Here is a 16,780-nt window from a genome sequence, read left to right on the forward strand (position 1 = left end):
TTATTTGTCACATACACAGTCATACACAGTACGAAATGTAGTGAAATGCTTATACGACTGCCATTGACCCTAAAAGAGAATTAAAGTTTACAAATAAGAAATAAATATGAATAAAAGAAATACGATAGAAAAAATTAAATTAAACTAGGAAAAATAGAACTAAAAATAAAAATAGAAATCTGATGTACATAAAAATAGAAATCTACTGTACAAATAGAAATATACTGTACTGGGTGTGCAAATATGCATAGAACAAAGTGTCTTTGTGCAGAGGTTATTAAAGTGTCTTTGTGCACTGGTCCAGGATGTAAACGTAAAGGAAGATATGAAGGAAGGTGTGCGTGTAATTGTCCATAGTGTCCATGGATGTAAAAAGATTGATTGATTGATCAATTATGAAAAGATTGTGTTAGTTAACGTTACTGAGTTAACGTTACTGAGTTAACGTTACTGAGTCTAGACCTGAGTAACTGATCAACCCCAGATCATAACACTGTCTCCAGAGGCTTGTACAGTGGACACTATGCATGATGGGAGCATCGCTTCATGTCCTTCCCTTCTCACCCTGACACGCCCATCACTCTGGAATAGGGTCAGTCTGGACTCATCAGGTCACATGACCTTTCTCCATCACTCCAAAGTCCAGTCTTTATGATCCCGAACAAACTGAAGCCTCTCTAACAAGTGGTTTTCTTATGGACACACTGTTTAGTCCCAGTCCTGTGAGTTGTCCTCACACTGTGTGTGTGTGTGTGTGTGTGTGTGTGGGTGGGTGTGCGTGCGCATGTAAACTCTCTTACTTTTACTATTAGCACGCTCATACAAGATGTTTTCTTGATCACATTTCTTTATAGAAGATGACAAGACTCCACTTGGATGTTAATCCATCGGACAGTTCTTAATCAATTTCAGATCCACATCATGTTGTTTTCTTTGCTTGGTGCAGGACAATAATTTGACCTCTCTGAAACAATTCAATTCAATTTTATTTGTATAGCGCTTTTAACAATTGACATTGTCGCAAAGCAGCTTTACACAATCAAAATAATTATTTAAGTTTGTATGAGATGTGAATGAATCAAATGACCTTATGGCCTCCAATACCTGATTTCCGCTACACTGGTGCTGGTGCCAGGTACCGAGAACCGGCCCGCATTTACACTAGACAGGAGCTCAGCGGGAGCTGCATGATAACACCTCACAGGCCACGCCCACTAAACAGAAATGACCATGGCCGAAGTCAGTTTACTGGTTATTCTCCAAACTATGAAAATGTATTTCAGTATCCAAAAGCAGCTTATTCGACGTGTTATAACCGCTAAAAGAGATCGACATGGACAACCAGCTTATTTACTATTTGGTCAGTTGTTCGTGTGAAGCCTGCGACTATTAGTTCTTCTCTTATTTCCTCATACACTTTTTATTTTCTTACTGTAAAGCACTTTCCAATTTCTGCTGAATCTCGGCAGATGTCCAAATCGCTAAAAGCTTTGGGTCTCCGCCATTTTTTTTTAACGTTCCCTATAATTGCGCCCATCGCTCGTGACGTCACGGGTTCTCGTGACTAGACGAGCAGAGTTTAGGGGCCGGTTCGGTGCTTATTTTATGGCACCGGCATTATTTTTCTGTGGACAAGTGCGACACTGGTTCCAAAATTGGGAACCAGCATGGAACCGGCACAGGAACCAGAGCAGTGGAAAAGGGGTACAAGTGCTCGCCCTATTATCCGGAGATCGCGAGTTAAATTCCCGGGTGATGCTGTAACCTCTCGCAGCCGGAGGTCTAAAAAGAGCTGATTGGCGGAGCTCTTTCAGAGGGGAGGGATGAGAGGTACTCGCGCTCCCACATTAATCACGGCTTCACAGCCAATCAGGGGCGTCTGTGAGCTCACGAAGCGGAAGGAGCGGATAGCGCTGTCCTTAACGGTGCGTGAGCGAGCGGTTCGAAAAGATGCGGTTGGCTGGCGTCACATGGTTCAGAGGAAACAAGTGATAGTCTTCGGCCCTTCCGACTAGCCTTAATGTGGGAGCCCCTACTGACGGGGTGGAACTGGACACGACTTAATTAGGGAGAAAATCAGGGGGGGGATTAAATAAATAAAAAAGCCTGTCCCTGATGAGCAAGCCGAGGACGACGGCCACAGTGGCAAAAAAAAACCTCCCTGATCTAGCAATAGAAAGAAACCTTAAGAGGAACCAGACTTAACAGGGAACCCATCCTCATCTGGGTGATAACGGATATCAGGGATTGATCTGCACTCATACTGTGTGTTAGTAAGTTCAGTATAACAGGAGATGTGTTTAAGTTTAAATGGAGTCCAGTCTGTTATTGAAGGCTCAGGTAGACTGTAGGAAGCTCTAGTCATGAACTATTGAGCGACTGAAGTCATGAGTCCTCAGAGAACAGCTGTCTGCATCAGCCGAGGACAGGACCGTCTTCATGGTAAAGTGGAATCGTCCCCAGACACCACACGCATCAGACCACACAGGGCGTCCATGTGATCTCCAACCAGAAGAGGGACACCAGGACGAGTGAGACAGGTCCAGAGGACAGAGGGGGTCTGGATCACTGGCAGCTCAGGAGAGACAGGTGTAGTGAGACAGAAAGTGAGAGATAGGGATAGGGAAAAAGAGAGAGAAGAAGAGAGAGCAGAAGAGAAGGAGAGATAACAGTTAGGTCTGGTCACAGTCAAACACTGTATAAAGTGAATGTATATTTGGTGTAGAGTGCAAGCAGGGACTCCGGCAGGACTAACTATGACATCATCACTAAAAGGGAGGAGCCAGAACGAAACACAGAGATGAGGGGGAACTGAGATGTGAAGCGACCAATCACTTATAAATCACTGCAGTAATGATCCAACTATTAAGAAGCTTTCATAGTTAAATCCAGGTGGTGAGTCTTTTTTCCTTTTTTTGGCCGGTGTATTAGTATAATTAATCCCAAGTCTTTCTAGGAAAAAGTGTTGAGACTGAAATGTTGAAGAGCAGTTTAAGAGACTGATGCACAGTAAAACCACGCCAGTACACCCAGGGCTGTTTATACTGTAGGACGGTAGAGATCAAAGGTCCTGTAAAGAACCACAGTTAATAAGCTTCTCTTTCAGGATCGCTCAGGATTTATCTCCATCCATCTCCTCCTCAACACTAACTAGTTTAACCTGCTGATTTGACAAGCATTGTCTCTTTTTTCCACATGTCTCCTGAACAACAATTTGTCCCTTGTTTATGGAATATTTTGTATCAATTTCAACTAAGTCCAAACAACAACACTGATTTTAGAAGATTGAGTTTGGAAGACTGGCATTAAGGAATCTCTTCCTGAGACACAACCTACAAAACTCAGCTCCTGAACTTGTCCCAGCCTCCCTGGAGCTCCAGGCAGAATGAACACAAGGACCTGGCTGTAAAGAAAAGTGAATCCATGTTAAAGCTCCTGAACCTGAGGCTGCTGTTAACCTGGAGGACATGCTCTGGAGCTGTTAAAGACAGATGGCATTGTAACTTCTCGCATAAATGCCAGGATGCTGTAACTCAAAGCCTAGTTGCCTTTGCCAGGTGGTTAAGACTTGATTATAGATGGAGCTTTAAACAAAAATCTTCATAGCTTGTATAAGAGGAATCAATATTAAGATTGGAGCTTTGATAAAACAAAAAAGGTTTTCCACATGAGAGCATGAAGAATAAAACGCCAAAAATTTCCAAAAATGCTCATTAAAAGAAAAATAAAAAAACAGGAAGAAACTTAGTGCTTGTAATTATCAAGATATAAACTGTTGGGTCAATCATTTAATATTGTTTTTTTATTGTGATAAATTTGTTGTGTTTGTCATCTTTCATGGTTTCATGAAAGGTGCCAATACTTTCAAGGTCATCATTAGGACAGATTATTTTAGGTAACATTACGACACGACAGTGCTGACCAGGGCTGACATCAAATTTAATTAAATTTTTATTTCTATAGCGTTTTAACAATGGTCACTGTCGCAAAGCAGCTTTATACAATTAAAGAGATTCATAGAAATGTGTGTGAATCTGATAAACAAACCGAGGGCGACGGTGCTGAGGGAAAAACTCCCTGAGATGAGTCCATGGGAAGCAACCTTGAGAGGAACCAGACTCAACAGGGAATCCATCCCAGATTGATCTGCACTCATACTGTGTGTTAGGAGGCTGGAAGTTCAGTATAACAGGAGATGTGGAGAAGTTCATATGGAGTCCAGTTGGTTATTGGAGTTTTAGGTAGACTGTAGGAAACTCCAGTCCTGAACTATCGAGCGACTGCAGTCACGAGTCCTCAGAGAACAGCTGTCTGTATCAGAGCAGAGGACAGGACCGTCTTCATGGTAAAGTGGAACCGTCCCCAGTCACCACACGCATCCCAGACAGACCACACGGGGCGTCCATGTGACGAGATCTCCAACCAGAAGAGGGACACCAGGACGAGTCAGACAGGTCCAGAGGGCAGAGGGGGTCTGGATCACTGGCAGCTCAGGAGATGAATCACAAGGAGAGCTGTTTATTATTTTATGATAAAGAGATAAAGTATTGAAAACGAAACACTACAGAGAAAGATTCCCGCGTGTCGTGACTCATAAAATACGATTTTAGAAACGTGTCTCAGCACCTCAGGTTTACGTCCTGATTCCTGGAATATCGCCCGGAAGCTGTGAGCTTCACTTCCTGATGACAGGATTTCCAGCTTCATAAATACAATTTAGACCCAGAACTTCTTACGTTTATATTCACCTTCAGTATTTAATTAAAGCCTTTCGTTTTATGACTCCGGGTCATGAGCAGAACGCGGCTCTGTAATGTTGGAATGTTTTTTAAACCACATTTTAACCTGCAGCAAAACCACATCCTCATCAGCATCACTTCACAGGGAAAACTACTTCCTGTCATTTTCTCCTCATCACAGACCTACAACATCGACAATTATTCCTCACCTGCGTGGTTTTAGCTTTTTTTTTTTTAACAAATTAAATATAATAAATAGTTTGTGTGTGTGTGTGTGTGTGTGTGTGTGTGTGTGTGTGTGTGTGTGTAGTGTTCTAGACTGATGCTGCATAAGAATTCAATTCAATTTTATTTACATAGCACTTTTAGTCACAAAACATCTTTACAGAATTGAGAAAATGGAATTAAATTAGAAGAAATATAAGGAAATATGTATACATAATAATAATGATCAGAATGTCCCTGATGATGGTAAGTTTAGAGTTGGTGTAGGGAGCGATGCTGACTTACAAATGATATCTGATCACAAATGGTGTAATTACGAGGAGAGCGCTCATGAACACCAGCACGCTGTTCGCAACTTTCACACTGAATGGTCACCGTGCTCTCCTTCTTACTATAATAAATAAAATAAGTTATAAAATAACCTTCTTGTCTATTCAACACATCATGATGGAACTCTAGAATGACAGGATAATAGAGAAATGTTAAATAAATAAATAAATAAATAAACCAAACAAGCTCCTGAACTTCTCCAAGCCTCCATGGATCAAACCAAAACTCTGGATGTGAAGAAGGAAGAAGTGAGTCCATGTTAAAGCTTCTGAACCTGCTGTAAAGTCTGGCCCTGCTGAAAACCGATAGCGTTGTAATGTCTTGTATAAATGTCAGGATGTTGTAACTCAAAGCCTAGTTGCCTCTGCCAGGAAGTTAAGACAGGATTATTTACAGAGCTTTAAACACAAATCTCTACGACTCATAAAAGACAAAAAACAATATTTAGATTGGAGCTGTGATGAAACCCGCTGGTGAGAACCGAAGACAGCGTCTACGTACGTAAAGATGAGATCATTAAGAAAAGTAAAATCCAGAATCCTCTTCATGTTTCTGGAATCTCACTAGAGAGCAACACATGAAGAAATCAAGTGTGTGAACAGAATAGCAGAACAAGACGCAGTACTCTGTGACCAGATCTACAGGAGCTTAAATAAATCTCTACAGCCAATAATTACTCCCTTATTACACACACTGTGGAACATGTGATGTTTTATGATGTCACTAACAAGCATTAACATGAGCAACATGGGCATCTCTAAAAGTTTCTTCGGATAATCAATTGCTTCCACAGAAAAGTTCAACTTGGAGTCACTACTGAAAGGAAAGCGCTTAAGAGTCAGTCCAGTTCCCCCTCCGAGAGATATCTCGAAATGCTTTTTTCAGGCCATATTTATCCAAAGAACCCTTGAAGAACCAGTGAAGAACTTTTTATCCTAAGAGCGAACCTGGAACTACAAATGTTTTGTCACAGCAGTGACACCGTGTGTAAAGGTTGAGTAGGGTTCTTTAATGTTTTTGGAGGTTTCATTGAATAAACAAGGTCTCCTTATAGGGCTCTGTGCTTTGTAGAATTTTACAGAGAATCTTTGAAGCTTCCTGTAAAGGGATAAACTTCTAGCAGTTCTAGATTTTGCCTTTTTTCTACGAACAGAATATTTTTCTATCATTTGCAAGCGGAACCCTTCTATGGAACTCTAAAACTCTTAATTAATCCAAAGAACTGCTAAAATCCCTTTAAAGAACTCTGTGTTCTAATAGTGTTCTAAGAGTGTATCAAATACTAAGAACATTTTGTACTTTAGCACGACACCAACATTGTCTAAAGGTAAATATCTTTAAAGAAAAATGGTTCCTTAATGGTTCTTTAAATGTTTATAAGGTAAACAAGGCCTCCCAAAAGGGTTCTATGCTGTATTATGATGGAAAGATCTCTGCTGTAGAGTTGTACAGGTGGACAGATTAAGAACCCATGGAGAACTCTTTGTTCTAAGTGTATGTGTGTTAATTGGGTGATAATTTTTTCAGTAAAGTGCAAGCAACAGAAGTGTATCGTAGAAGTTCCTTCACTACTCAGGTGTACATTTTTTTGTTACATGTACTTTGCGAGTATTCTAATTTTCATCTGTTATTTTCTTTACATGTGAATTACAGTAAAATGTTGCATGACATCTGCACAAATGTTTAAAGTAATCAGTTAAAGAAGATCTTTAGGAAGCCACATCTGGTCGGACCTCTGGAGCCCTGTTATCTCATTTTATTAAAATATTTCCCCTGGAGCGAGGAACAGTCCTGCAGCGTGGCACGCAGAAATCACTATGTTTTCCACACAACAGTAATTCACATACAGTCAGGTTAAAACACACACACACACACACACACGGAATTCACACTGCACCACTTTCTTTATAACTCTCTCTCCCTCTGTAAGATAGTTAAAGCTTTAACTTTGTGAAGGTGTGGGTTCAGATTGTTGCAAAGTCTAAAACTGGAGACTCCTTCCATACATGTCTGATCTACTGTAGTAATTAGAAAGTAAAGAGCAAGCTGTTACTACAAAAACAATACGGAATAGAAAATTAATCAGGAACCCTGTGACCAACCTAAATTGTTCAGATATACTGGGCATAATTTATTTTTTATTTGAGTTTATACATTAAAGTAAACTCTAGATTAAATTAGATTCTACTTTATGGTCACTGTGCAATGTACATGTACTGAACGAATCAATAAAATAAAATTTATAGGGAGAGAAAACTGACTGTTTCTCATTAGCCAGAGGAGTTTTGGTCTAGTTCACATTTATTATGTCATAAGGAAGGGTATAACCCCACCCCTGACTCCGCCTACATCTGTAACCTGCGTTTAGAATGAGCTACTCAGACCAATCAGAACTGCAGTGAAAAAGTCGTGGCCCTTTAAGCTCAGTGCATTTTAGTCATTATTTGTTTTCCTGTTATTATTTTACGCCTCAGGATTGTCCAGTGTATATTGCACAACCTAGGCAATATGACAAACTGAATTTCATTTCATTTTAATATCTATACATTTAATCAACTATACACACATGACTGAGCAAAAAAAAAAAAAATGGGATGGGTTACATAGGCAAAGAAATAGCACAAATACACATGATCAAAAGGTTTTATTGTTGTTTTTTTCGGGTGTTTCTATAACCTAAAAATAAATTATAATAATCTGCTCAGAGTTCAAAATTTTTATGACGTCCTTCCCATATTCCCATAGTGGTAAAATTTACATGTTATAAAAGTAATGATAACTTTTGTTACCATGTACAGTTTGATGTCCGAAGCCTCCCCCTTAACACACACAGGCAAGGCTTCCATAAAGGCACCTATATTGTTTTTAATCTTCGTTGACCGGTGCTGTGTTGCCGGCATGGATCTGTGCTGCTTTTAAATATTAAAACGGCAGCATACGCAGTGTGAGCTCTAATGAATCAAAGCAATCTCAAGCACTGATTCAGATCATTCCCACAGCTGATAAATAGAACACATTTACATTTAGGCATTTGTCAGAATCTCTTATTCAGAGTGACTTACAAAACTGCTTTTGTAAAGTTTCCACCATTGGATAGATCCTTACACTGGGTTAAGTTAAGTTAAGCCTTTATTTGTCACATATACATTACAGCACAGTGAAATTCCTTCTTCGCATATCCCAGTGTAAATGGGGACAGAGCGCAGGGTCAGCCATGATACAGCACCCCTGGAGCACTTAGGGTTAAGGGCCTTGCTCAAGGGCCCAACAGCGGCAACCTGGTGGAGCTGGGGATCGAACCGGCGACCTTCCGATCAGTAACACAGTGCCTGAGCCCTCTGAGCCACCACTGCCCAAACAATAAGTAAACTGTTACTAAGAACTGTTACTGAACTGCTACTGTTGCTCTTGTTTGCACATTTGCACGTGCACTTTATGTTGTCTATAAAAATGTTACTTAGCTAGTTAGTTAGTTATTGTTAATTTATGTTGTAATTTATGTTAGGTCTCTCTGTCATGTCTCTGCTAGCCAGTTAACTAGGCCTCTTGGTTAGCTAGTTTAGTGTCTCTGTTAACTTATGTTGTAAATTTATGTTGCATGTAGCACCTTGGTCCTGGAGGAACGTTGTTTCGTTTCACTGTGTACTAACTGTATATGGTTGTAATGACAATAAAGCCTACTTGAACTTGAACTTGAACTTGAATAAGTGCCATCAGTCACACACTTTAACCCAAAAACCTAAGAAACGTGCCGGTCTTTAGTCATCACTTAGAGACTAGGCATCAGTGACTCGGCTGTATCTAGAGCGGAGAACTGTCTCAAAACGTTTTTTCTTTACTCGTGATGACTTTTGATATCTCATGTTAATTGATGAATCAGCTTCATGGGTCTTATTGTAGCATTATGAGCCTCGTTAATTGATCTCAGTCAGTCAGGGTCCCGGCTCCACAGTTAGCTCTTAGCTCCTCATTAGCTGATCCTGTTCCAATGATTAGACTTTATTAACTCACTTTGCTTAAATAGCACATTAACTGCCTTTAAGTGAAAGTTCTTATCAGCAAATGTGAATAAACATCTACATTAACAATCATCAACAATATAACATTAAATATACTATAAACGACTTTATGCCTGAGTGACTGGAAGTGTGAATCAAACGAATCAGATCCAGATCGGTTCGGTTCATTCAACCTGAATCACATTTCTGGAGTCGATTCCGTCCGAAAGAGTCGGTGAGGTGACTCGCAGTGTGTGTGTGTGTGTGTGTGTGTGTTAGAGGTTAAGGTCTGAGCGCAGATCCTCTTCAGCACTCAGTAATCAGAGACACACACAGACGCGGGAACCAACACACACAGGTAAGTTCACACTTCAGGTCGTGTGTGTGTGTGTGTGTGTGTGTGTGTGTGTTTGGATGCTTACGAGTCATTTTTGCGCCGTTTTCTGACCTGAGAATGGACAGTAAATGAAAGTGGAGATCATCAGGGAGATCTAACAGATCAAAGAGATCTGGCGCGTGATCATCTGAGCATCGCGGTCCGTTTGATCCGGAAAACCCGCGTCCATTCAGCAGCCCGGACTCGGACCCTGTTCCCGCGGAAAAACACCTCCTTTACTTCCCTGTATATCAGTATTATTGTAGGGAATAATCGAGGGGAAATATTTAAAGATGTCAGTTATGTAAATCATTATTGTGTTTGAACTGTTTGAAATGTTTACAAACTTCAGCTTAAATCAAAGTTAAAAATATCCTGTAATAAAAACAGCAGTCCGATTTAATCTTAAACGTGTGTTAATCTTATACTATCTTTTCTTGTTTTTTATTCTCTAACATGTTGCTCCATACATTAAATAAGACACATAAAAAGTGTTTGTGACTGTCTGTAAAGGTGCGAAATAAATCTAATGCAGACATATAGGCTTCACTTCTCTTATTCTAAGGGAAATCAATTTTATAGTGAGTCACGTGACTACGTAAGCCTTTCCTTCAAGAAACGATCATGAAAAATTGGCCAATTTAAAAACACACAGGTTTTTTTTTTATGTTTTTTTTTTTTTTTTTCATGTCAGGGTCCTTATGTTGGAGGGAGTGGTCCTGTTATACAAATGTTTTATATTATGAATGTTAAAAAAATGTTTAATGGTTTATATATTCAGCTATTAAAATGATTCTAAAATAACAAATAAAATGTTATTTTTATACTGGTATATTTTAGATTATTATTGTATGTTTAAAAATAATTTATTTCGCCGTATTTATGGTTAAAATCTCTTCTTGCAACACAAAGGAATTCTGTTTTAATACATATTTAATTAAACTCTAATTGCTCTGATATCATTAACAGGACAGACACCTTAAGTCCCACCTTAATTTCTTTTGTTTCTTTCTTTTTTCTATGTCATTAGTTTGTAGTTATGATGTAGGATATGCTAAGAAATAAAAATCAATAAGTATGGCATTAAAATTATATTATTACATTTCACTTCAGTAGATGGCAGATATTGTGATATTTATAGCCTTTGTTAGCTTGGTTAGCTCTATTAGTTAGCATCATATACTTCATTAGCTGATGATTGCCTAGTTATAATTGATAGTTATTTGAATGAATCCTCTTATATTGGTTAAAAACAACGACAAACGCCGTCTAAATAAACAAGGGTAAAAGCCTGTAGCTTTGCTGTCTCACAGGCCCAGGGTTTGTTCAGGAACCCAGGTTGCTATCTGTGTGAGTTTCCTCCTCAGCCTTCTCCAGTTTCCTCCCTTATCAGAAACATGCCTTTAGATGGACTGGCTATGTTACACTGCTCCTCAGGACTGAATTAGTGAGTGTGTGTGTGTCAGTGTGTGTGTTTGTGTTGATGTCGGAGGCTGTGACTCGGAGCCCAAGGGCGAGTTTGTGCACTTCACATGAGCACACTGTCATCTGGTGAGAGTATAAGCCAGAGTCAGGTGACCTTTGACCTCTAGCAGACTCTTCAGTCAGTGAGTTAACACGGAGATACACGGAGAACCTGGAGAACCCATATGGTTCCACATGAAGAACACGAGCATGAGGATTTAATGATGGAATGCGGTGTTTATACCGTATGTGTGTTATATGATTTATTCACATCTGTTCATTTACTTTAAACTTTATCATCTGTTTATCACACGGAGGAAAGGAAAGAAAAGATCTGAGCCAGGGAAGGTATCTCGAGTATAGTTAAATGTATCTCCTTTTCTTATTAATGATAAATATATCACAATAAATCAAATATTATTTATGAAAGATTATAAAATTATTAATTTCTAAAACTTGTTTGCTATTTTTAAGCAGAATTTTTCCATTTTTATTGGCCGGTCAATTTGACCTAATTAATTAAATAATTACAGTATATTTAAATATGTACATCACTTAATAAATAATAATTATGTGTTCAATTTAAATGTATAAATGTATAGTAAATGTATAATAAAAATAATAATATTATAAACAAATGTTAAATCTAATATAAAAATATAATATTATATATAAAGCTAATAATTTAAACAAATATAAAAATAATAATTCGATGTATATCACTTCTAAACGTGAAAGTAAATTGGCAGTAAATTGGCAAAGTTATTTGGCAAAATAAACAGAAATATGTTTAAAACAAATTGATCAAATGCCTTCAGGTTTAGGCTTAAGAGTCTTAGAATGTGGTTTTGTTGTAAGCTCACCTTAAGAAATTTGAAATACATTTGGCTAGATTTAACATATTTTCACTTGCCAAGTGCAGCTCATCAAATACAACCTCTTGATTTATGGTCAACTCCAGAATTATTGGCACCCCAAAAAACACAGCTACATAAATCACCTAGTGATTAAAACTTTTCTTTAACAGCAATCATTCTTATAACAGCTGTTTATAAAATATTTCATCCTGCAGGACTACTGTCAGTGCTGCTGTAGTAGACAATACCCAATCCAGAACTCAGCAGCAGCGTGGTGTAACTGTAGCCATGTCCTGTGTGCACGTCATGTTAGTAATATCACATAATGACACTTTTTTTTATCCTGACTTCAGGTCAGCGGTGGGCGGAGCACAAGGTGACAATCGTCTGTGGCGTTTTTTAAGAATGACCAAGCGGGTTTTGGTGAAATGGAACGTCCTTGCGTGCACTCTTGTACTCCTGCAGACGTGTCTCGGGCAGAGGGACTGCACCGGAGTGGACTGTCCACATCTGGACCACTGCATTGAGGAGGTTCTGGAGAGCGGAGCGTGCTGTGCCACGTGTCTACAGCGAGGCTGCACGTGTGAGGGGTACCAGTATTACGACTGCATCAGGGCCAGATTTAAAAACGGGAAGGTCCCTGAAGGACAGTCGTACCTGGTGGACTCTGGCAGTACGGAGTGTTCGTGTCCCGCGGGCGGAGGCAGGATAAGTTGCCGCTTCATCCCGTGCCCTGAAGTTCCTCCTCACTGCATCGAGCTCTCCGGGACGACCGAGGCGTGTCCTCACTGCCTGCGCTTTGGCTGCGTCTACGAGAACCAGAAATACGAAGCTGGCCACTCCTTCCACATGGATCCGTGTCAGGTGTGTCACTGTCCCAACGACGGTGGTGACCTGATGTGCTCTGTGATTCCTGAGTGTCCCTCAGAAACGCTCAAGAATCCTGAGGTTAAAGAGAATGATCTACAGATCTCCAAACATGAAAACGTTAAAGATGTCCCTGGTCAAGCTAATAAATTTCAGAGTAACTCAGTTCCGATTTACACAGAGAACAGGTCAGAGTTCGAAGAGAGTGAGGACTATGATTATTTCCCAGAAGCCACGACAAGTGCAGATGCTTCGATCCAATCTTCTGCAACTCCTCCGGGTCAGAATTCGCACGATGGTTTTCATGAAGACACCAGAAAGGAGCTTAGAGAGACACTGGGCGTGTATGACGCAGAAGAAGATGGAACCGAGGACTCACTAAGCGTTACTACTATTAAGACAGATCCGAGACCTTCTGAAAAGTTATCATCTCAGACAGAAACAGTGGTTAGACCCACTCGGGCTCCTTCAAAAGAAACCACACTCAATACCACAGTTGATTTCGGAAGAACAGAGAAAAACCCTGACGATGACGAGAACCTTCAGCACGCGATCCCAGATCCCAACACTCTTCCTACACCGCAGTTCATTTCCACCACGTCACCACCAGTGGACTTGTACAGACAGCCAGAAACCCTGGGCAGATACCACCTGGAGAGAAACGACCTGGATCTAACACCCGACAACCGGAGAGGTGAGTGAGTGTGTGACACAAGTTTTTCCTTTAAAATGAAAAGATTCTAAAAAACAAAAGGCCGTTCCACATGACGGCTCATTACACATCTGAGAGAAGTATGAGCTACAGAGAAAAGGATTGTGGGTAAAAATAACTGGCAGAGGAGCCGAGGTGCATTCTTCTGATACCATGACTAAATGTGGAGGAAATCTGCAGTGCTGTGTAAGATGGTGAATCGGTTCATGTCCTGGTTCCTTAGTGTTCGAATCCGAGGAATACATGATTCGATTCAGTTGAACTCACTAACCAGCGAGTCAGTTCACTGAGACAGTGTGTGTGTTGCTCAGTTCTCCGTCCTCAAAGTTAACAAGACAAACAACATGTGTCAGAAATCCTAAAGTTACAACTGTATTCTAACTGGTACACAGTGCTGACACTGGAGACTCCTTCAAAAACCTCACTAGATCAAAGTTTACTCGTTTTCTGATCTGTTTATTATCCGGATCAGACCGACAACCTGCGTGTGGACATGAAGGAGGAAGACAGTTAATATCAGCCTGTCCTGTGAAGCTGCACTGCTGTTCTAGAACATTCATTAACACTGTCTCACCCTGTCTCAATCTGTCCCTGTGTCTCATAATGTTACTGTTTCACGCTGTCTCACTATGTCGTTTTACTCCGTCACTGTCTCACTCAGTTTCACTTTGTCTAAATCTGTCCCTGTGTCTCACAAAGTTACTGTCTCACTATGTCATTGTATCACTTTATTTCACTCCGTCACTGTCTCCCTCTGTCACTATCTTTACTCAGTTTCACTTTGTCACTGTCTCACTCTGTTTGACTCTCAGCTGCCATTATCACTGCCTGACTTTCACTCTGTTTGACTCGTGCACTGTCTTTGTCTTACTGTGTCTCTGTCTCATTTTATCTCATTCCGTCACTGTCTCACTATCTTACTCTGTCACTGACTCGTCCTGTTACTGTGTCACTCTGTTTCACTGTCACTCTCACTGTCTCACTTTGTGTCACTCTGTCATCCTGTAGTCTCACTCTGTCACCATCTCACACTGTTTCTGTCTTACACTGTCTCATTCTGTCATTGACCTACATTCTTTTTGTCTCACTCTGTCACTGTCTCATCTTGTCTCACTCTCTTTCTATCTAATCCTGTCTTTCACACTCTATCTGATACTGTCTTACTATCCTACAGTTCTGTCTCGCACCCTTTATGTGTCCATGTGTCTTGATGTGTCTCAGCAGGATCAGTCCTATGCTGTGTCTCATGCTGTGTCTCATTCTCACTCTGCCAGTCTCCCTCTCTCACGCTCTCTCTTCTTCACCAGTCTGAATGCAGAATGAAGCAGCACAGCGCAGTAGTAAAGCACTGGACTCATACAGAACCGGGTTTGTTGTGTTTCCCAGAACTCTCCTGCAGGGTTTATTAGCGTCAGTCGATCAGTCGGATGCTGAGCTTCTCCCCGACACGGTGACGCTGTTCAGACCTGCTCCAGCACCTGGACTTTATAGGAATGTGTAACTTTTCCTCAGCAGAGTCGGCTTTACGGCCGGCACTCATGATCACGTGGTGTGTGTGTGTGTGTGTGTGTGTGTGTGTGCTCAGGGCAGGACTTCGGCTCTCTACACACGTCAGACAGAGCTGTACTCACCAGGCTTTATTTACGGCCGAGTGACGGGGACGACAGCGCAGATTCCTCACTGTAATTATGAGAGATGACGTGCACGTCTGTAGCACAGAACGTTTTAACGTTAAGACTCGTGTAGTGTGCTGAATACAGAGTCCATGCCCTAGCTTTTACAGAAGAAACAGGCTGTTCATGAAAATGCAGTTTATTTGAAATACGTTGGTACAGAGGCAGAACAAGAGGAGGACGACGGAAATCAGTCAGAATATCAGGACACGTCAGCGGTGACGGCTGATGGGACATGGAGTCTTAATTTAACACTTTAATCATGAGCAGCTGGACCTACATAAACACTATAAGTTGTTACTTGAACCCCTTGGTGTGTGCTGCTGTGTGGGCGGCCACCTTGTGACGCCAGAATGAATCCTGGGAATCGTCCCTGGGGTGATCACCTTCAAATTATATAACTGTCTAATATTCACACTCGAACTTTATACACACCATCAAGGAAGAATTTCAAAACTAATCCATCAATTAGGATGAACAAGACTGACAGGTTTATCAGGACAAGTTTACATTATATATATATATACAGTATATACACTCAACAAAAATATAAACACAACACCTTTGTTTCTGCTCCGATTTTTCATGAGATGGACTTAAAGATCTAAAATTCATTCCAGATACACAATATTACCATTTCTCTCAAACATTGTTCACAAATCAGTCTAAGTGTGTGATAGTAAACACTTCTGCTTTGCTGAGATAATCCATCCCACCTTACAGGTGTGCCACATCAAGATGCTGATCTGACATCATGAGTAGTGCACACTTAATTATTTCCTCATTTACTTTATTAAAGACTTGTCACAATTTACAGGATAAGAGGTTTTATTTTATATATTGTGGCGTGGGCGGGGCGGCGGCTGACGACCAGCATGCCTTGCGGGGATGTCGGTGTGTGTTCACCATGTTGGGGAAAGGTGTTTGGGTTAGTGGCTTCGGCCCTGTTTGTGTGAGGGGTGTGTGACGTGTGAAATGTGCTCCAGTTCAAGCTAGTGCTGAATTGGATGTAGGCTCCTGAGTGAAGGTGCTGCTCATGCCATTACCGGCTGTGTGCTAAATAAAGTACTCCCAGCCATTGCATTGGGTAGCAAACAAGCTCACTCGTCTCTCCAGCATTTCTTCAGGCGTAAAAACGCTACATTGGTGTCAGAAGTGGGATGGAGAATAACGGGTTCGAGCGCACAAAGGAGGACCTTCTAAAAATCCAAGCGGGCCGCCGAGTAGCGGAACACTACTCGCGCTGAAAAGGCGCTTTCCTGGCGGAGCTAGCGCGAGCACACCACGTCCACCAACGCGGAGCGGGAAGCAGAAAATCCCGGCGCTGGATCTCGGGGCAGAGGCTGGCGCTGCGCAAGCGCCGGAGCAAGATACAGCTCCGTGCGCCGTTAGCCGGCAAGGCGACATGCTGCTGCGCGAGGCCGAGCGCGCTGAGCCCATATCGGCGGCACATCGCGGCGAAAGAGCCGAGCGACCGCCCGCAGCTCAGTGGCGCTCGGTAGGTGAACCTAGCCGGGGACAAGGCTACCCGTCGCGGCT

At 41.2% G+C, this 16,780-nt stretch overlaps 1 protein-coding gene across 1 annotated transcript in view; it reads left to right on the forward strand.

The window, feature by feature from the left end:
- The first annotated feature begins 9,564 nt into the window (after nucleotides 1-9,564).
- The window catches only part of LOC128510474 (fibulin-2-like), a 43,905-nt gene continuing 36,689 nt past the window's right edge, over nucleotides 9,565-16,780 (forward strand). Inside the window, exons 1-2 of the mRNA XM_053482789.1 lie at nucleotides 9,565-9,650; nucleotides 12,343-13,550. Coding sequence (XP_053338764.1) covers nucleotides 12,395-13,550 — 1,156 coding nt within the window. The 5' untranslated portion in view covers nucleotides 9,565-9,650; nucleotides 12,343-12,394. The remainder of the gene's footprint in view (nucleotides 9,651-12,342; nucleotides 13,551-16,780) is intronic.

The sequence above is a fragment of the Clarias gariepinus genome, chromosome 22 (assembly GCF_024256425.1).
Source record: "Clarias gariepinus isolate MV-2021 ecotype Netherlands chromosome 22, CGAR_prim_01v2, whole genome shotgun sequence".
Lineage (NCBI taxonomy): Eukaryota > Metazoa > Chordata > Actinopteri > Siluriformes > Clariidae > Clarias > Clarias gariepinus.